The following is a 5,768-nucleotide window of genomic DNA, read 5'->3' as shown; positions in this document are numbered from 1 at the left end:
AGTAAGTGAGAGAGAGAGAGAGAGAGAGAGAGAGAGAGAGAGCGCTTCTATGTGTGGGAGAGTGTAAGAAGAGAGAGGGAGTGTGTGCATGTGTGTGTGTGTGTGTGTGTGTGTGAGAGAGAGAGAGAGAGAGAGAGACAGCAGGTGTGTATATGTGTGCATGTGAGAAGAGAGAGAGAGAGAGTTTCAACATTTGAGAGTGTGTGTACGTGGCAGAGAGAGGGAGAGGGTCATGTGCATGTGCATGTGTGTGTGTGTGTGTGAGAGAGAGAGAGAGAGAGAGAGAGAGAGAGAGAGCACAACTTATCATCCATCTCTGCACATTAAAATTTAATCAAAATTAATTAAATTATGTCGATGTTTGTATTTATATTTTTAAATACATGTATATATGTATAAGTATATGTGTCTATATATAGGTTTATGTATCTCAAACATAATATTGTATATACTATATATTTACATATGTGTATGTGTGCGTGAGAAAGAGAGAGAGAGAGAGAGATTGAAAGAGAGAGAGAGAGAGAGAGAGAGAGAGAGAGCAGGTGTGTATATGTGTGTGCATGTGAGAGAGAGAGAGAGAGAGTTTCAACATTTGAGAGTGTGTGTACGTGACAGAGAGAGGGAGAGGGCATGTGTGTGTGTGTGTGTGAGAGAGAGAGAGAGAGAGAGATGGTTGTAGAGAGGGAATAGTTCTTTTCTGAAACCTTGGTCGGCCGCAGCAACGCGCGGGTGCAATACTAGTTATGTTTATTTACAAAAGAAGCAGACGCGTGGAGCATGAAAAATAGCAACGCACGTTGCGGTTTTCCCTCGACGCGGGAAAATTCGAAATAGTAAGCGGGCACAGCCGTTAGATAAAAAGCAATCGAACGGCGCCACGAATGGGGATAGATGACCTGGCAATCTGTGCGCTGAATTTTTATTGGCTGAGAGTAAAAAGCTTCTATAAGTAGTATAAGTGATTTCTGCGTTCGCTACAGATCACTCGCAAACGCCTACTTGAATATTCATCTCCTCCATAGCAGTCAATGGCACCCAGGTCCAAGGAAGCCGCCCCTGCTGCAGCAGCCGAGGCGGAGCAGAAGGCCCTCAAAACCACCAAGGCTGGGAAGAAGCCCGCCGGGAAGAAGCCCAAAGCTGAGAAGAAGCCTGCCGCCGCCAAGGAGGGCGGCGAGAAGAAGAAGAAGAAGGCCAAGAAGAACGTGGAGACCTACAAGATCTACATCTTCAAGGTTCTCAAGCAGGTGCACCCGGATACCGGCATCTCCTCGAAGGCCATGGGAATCATGAACTCTTTCATCAACGACATTTTTGAGAAGCTCGCCCAGGAAGCTGCCCGCCTAGCTCGCTACAACAAGAAGCCCACCATCACCAGCAGGGAGATCCAGACGGCTGTCCGCCTAATCCTGCCCGGTGAGCTTGCCAAGCACGCGGTATCTGAGGGCACTAAGGCCGTCACCAAATTTACCAGTGCTTAAAGTAACTCTGCTCTAATGGTGTTTTTTAACACCACCTTCTTATTTTAGATTCGACACTCTTGCTCTGATCACATGAATTAGTTTAGTTTTCCATTTAGTTTCGGCATGCGTAATTTACTAGCAAATTAGTGTAGTTTTAGCATAACATCCGGGGCTTCAGTCTAAGAGGAATCTTAATCTTCTTAGACTTTGATGGAGAGTGTTAATGCCACTGCCTCATGCAAGCAGTTTTGAGTGACTTGGTTAGTGTGCATAATGTCTCAAAACTGTCAGTGTGTAAAGATGTTTTAGTTCGGGTCTTGGTAGCTTTGGTATTCAACATTTTATAGGATTGTACTTGGGCTTCTTTAATCTCAATTGTAAACTCACTAGTAGCATGTGAAGTCTTTTGATGGAAAGGTTATAGTATTGTAGTATCCATGGTAGACCAAACTTTACATGAAGCTTTACATGGTGCCTACTATTCATAAAAGGAAAAAGCTCATCTAAGAGACCATGTAGGCACCATGTAAAGCTTGAATCACTACATGTAAAGTTTTAAGTGTCCTTTCATAAAAGGAAAAGATTCAAGCAAAGCTCATGTAAAAGACCCAAGACCTCGAACATTAAGACTACTTTGTGTCTCATTGTGAAAGGTACACATTTTGTCCTTGTAGTGTCAACATGAAGACTACCATATAAAGTATCCTTTCATAAAAGGAAAAGATTTAGCATTGTGCTTGACTTTATACACCCACTTACTCCCATGCTGCATTTGCATCCACAATGCTGCCCTCTCCTCATTCATGGCATCTTCCCATTTCTTATTTCCAATTTCCTGCTCAAAGCAAGTGGGCTCAACCTCCTATATTGCTTTTACCATGTAAGCATAATGATGGGTTGTATATCCATCATATCTCAACTTGTCAACAACAGGGTATCTAACCCTTGTAGACTTGCGTACACCTCTCTACCAGGTGTCCTAAAAATAGCCCTAGTTCTCCTTACACTAGGAGTAACCACAGACAGAATGCTAAGCTCCTCATCAAGGCTCTGCTCAGAGCCACTAGAGTCACCATCCACATATGAGTGACCTGCTGATAGATCAGGCACAAAAGGTTGATCTACTTTTCCTTTCTTTTCCGTGATACAAGTGTACCTACATCATTCCTCAACCTGCCTGACCATGGGGGCTAACATTGGATCCACTGCTTGAGGACTTCCCAGGTCCACTATCAACACCTGTGATTGCTGCCCTACATGTGGTGCAACATCAGCACTTCTTACATTTGCATCTTCTGTTGCCTTCACTATTGGTGCATATACCAGCTACTCATCTCATCAAAGACAACATCTCTGCTTACTCGCATCTCACGAGTGGTAGGGTAACATCTATAATCTTTTTTCTCTAAATGAAGATGCATTTCTCTGCCTTTGGATCCAACTTTGTTCTCACTTCATCAGGAACATGTACATATGCAATACACCCAAACACTTTCAAGTGAGACACATCTGGTCTTATGCCTATAAACTTATGTTCAAGAGTCATACCATGAACAACTGCAGTGAGTGTCCTGTTCATAATGTACACAATAGTTGCTACTGCTTCTGCCCAAAAGTAATGTGGCATATTATTTTCAGCCATCAAGGCACGTGCCACTTCTCCAATGTGTCCGTTTTTCCTTTCTGCAACACCATTCTGTTTGCGGAGTGTACCTGCATGTAAACTGCCTCTTGATTCTGTGCTTTCTTGAGGAAATCGCTGAACTCATTGGAGAAATATTCTCCCCCACCATCTGATCTTAGGCATTTTATTTGCATGCCTTTTTCTTTCTCGACCAAGGCTTTAAATCTCTGAAAGTGAGCAAACACCTCACTTTTCTCCTTCATGAAATAAACCCACACTTTGCTAGTCTCATCAATGAATGTAACAACATAGTACTTGCAACCTGCAATTGTTGCAGTCTTGGTTGGTCCCCATACATCTGAATGTATGACATCCAATGGGCTTGCACTGACATGCTTTTCATGTGGGAAAGCATGTTTGGCTTGCTTACCAAGTTGGCATGCTTCACATACCTTATGCATACCGTCAACCTTAAAATTTGGCAAACCTGCAATAATATTTTGGGCATGCATAGACTTCAGTCGCTCTACATTCACATGACCAATGCGCTTGTGCCATATGTCGATATTTGTAATGACACCTGTTCCATGCGCAAACATGGCTGCTTTTATCTCAGGCATGTTCACATCCAAAGTAAACATCCTTCCATTTCTGTTACCCTTTGCAACCAAGTGACACTTATTTTTGAAGTCTTCCATAAAACATCCTTGAGGATTAAACCTCACTTGCAGACCTTGCTCAACCATCTGTCCAACAGAAACCAGGTTCTTTGTAACATTCGAAACATGAAGTACATCAGCCAAGTACTTCATTTTTCCATCCTGCATAGACAATGGCACTTTACCAACATGCGCAATGGTATGCTTGCTGCTGTGAATCATTAGAATGTGCTATTACTACTGGGAAACAATGAAAATTCACTGCTATAAGCGATGTTTGAGCAACGAAATTTCATTGCTGGGCAGTGCTATTTTTTTGTGGGGCAACAACTGAAATTCTCGACATCCTGACAAAACAAACGTTGTTATGCCCCGGACGTGTTGTAGTGTATGGTGCTCCCTCTCACATTTTATACATGGGTTTCTCCAAAAGGTCTCAAATGCACAAAATATTGGTTTTCTTGATCTTGTCACATTCCCAAATGATGTCTAATGGTGACTCAATTTTGCAAGTGTGTGTGTCCCTCTCCACATATTTAGAAAGTGCGATCACACCATTTCCTTATCGGCCACCACCTTGGCCGCCTCGACCACGGCCTCTACCTCTGCCTCTACCTGAATTAGAGTAGAAGGCTTGTTCCGATGTGTTCTTACTTTGTGAAGAAGAATCCTCACCTAAAGCCTTTTCTTCTATGATCAACATAGATATCAAGTCTCAAAAGTTGGGAATATTCTCCCTAACTGCAATGGAGGTCTTGCTTGTACTCTTTGCCAAGCCCATTCAGACACAGACACTCACCAAATCATCATCCTCCCACCACTGATACATTGATAGACCCAAGGGATTCAACAATGCCCTTGATCTTTAAGGCATATTCATTGATGGACATGTTTTTCTTTTCCATAGTATGCAACTCTTGCTTTAACTACAACTTCCTTGCCTTTGTGTTAGTCTGGAATATCTGAACCAGATTCTGCCATGCAACTGTCGGAGTGTGTGCATCCTATATGTGTCCTATCATAGTGTCTGTGACACTAATTGAAAGCCAGTACATGACTTTTCTTGCACCCTGATTCTAATCCTTGAATGCCTTTATATTTGCAGGAGTGGCATTCTCCTCAGATAACTCTGAAGGCTCCTCATTGTCTCCTTCTATATAATCCCACAATCCTTTACCCATTAGAAAATTGGTCATTCTTAACTTCTAGGCATGGAAGTTATTCTTATCCTACTTCTCATTAACAATCTGATTAATTCTGTTAGACATGTTTTCCTACAGCAATCAAATAACCTGCAAACAAACAACTTCTATATGCAACCAGTAATATAGCAGTATCTCTTGTAAAAAACTGCTACAGTAGCGGTACTTCACCACAGCATGTGTGTCACCAAATGTGACCAAAGTACATGTACATACACCTAGTATCAACAATACATGTGCAAACCCTGTCTGCACTTCCCAAATGCACTGCTGCACTGCAATAACCAGATTTCGAGCAGAAACAGTTCTCTACCAGAACTTCTAGAAAACTGTCTTAGAAAACTATCTTGACAATACCCTACAATGACAAAATGGGGCCCGTAACGCACCCGAAATGTGAATCTGGCTGAAAAAACTATGTTCAATAGGACATTATACCTGCCTTGTAGCTCCGCTCCCGCGCGAAGACACAAGAGAGAGCAAGACACAAGAGAGAGATGGATAGCTAAATTTTCTTCTATCTTCTTCTCTACTCAACATAAGAGTACACACTATATGGGTTAGTACTCAACTACTACAACATACAAGGGTCGGTCCATAATGTGAACCCGACTAAATGAGTTGATGCTATAACTATGCCAATCTCTAATAATCCAAAATGGCTGTAACACAACCTATCATCCCATTGGCCGCATATCACCCATAATCTCACCAACCATACCAGTGGTGTAGATGCGGAAGCTATCACCTAGGCATGTCATCTGAGCTCGATATCTCAACATCTGTCAGGTAATCATAGAAAATCTCTTACACCATTCTT

General features: G+C 42.3%; 1 protein-coding gene across 1 annotated transcript; it reads left to right on the top strand.

Moving 5' to 3' along the window:
- The first annotated feature begins 976 nt into the window (after nucleotides 1-976).
- On the top strand, nucleotides 977-1,893 carry LOC147617009 (histone H2B.9-like). The gene has a single exon (XM_086776639.1). The coding sequence runs from the start codon at nucleotides 1,032-1,034 to the stop codon at nucleotides 1,479-1,481; it is 450 nt and encodes a 149-aa protein (XP_086632765.1). The 5' UTR covers nucleotides 977-1,031; the 3' UTR covers nucleotides 1,482-1,893.
- Nucleotides 1,894-5,768: the final 3,875 nt, after the last annotated feature.

Source organism: Cibotium barometz, chromosome 37 (genome assembly GCF_041138505.1).
Source record: "Cibotium barometz isolate CiBa-2024 chromosome 37, ASM4113850v1, whole genome shotgun sequence".
Lineage (NCBI taxonomy): Eukaryota > Viridiplantae > Streptophyta > Polypodiopsida > Cyatheales > Cibotiaceae > Cibotium > Cibotium barometz.
Note: the sequence above shows the minus strand (reverse complement) of the source record. Positions and strands in the feature narration are given on the sequence as shown.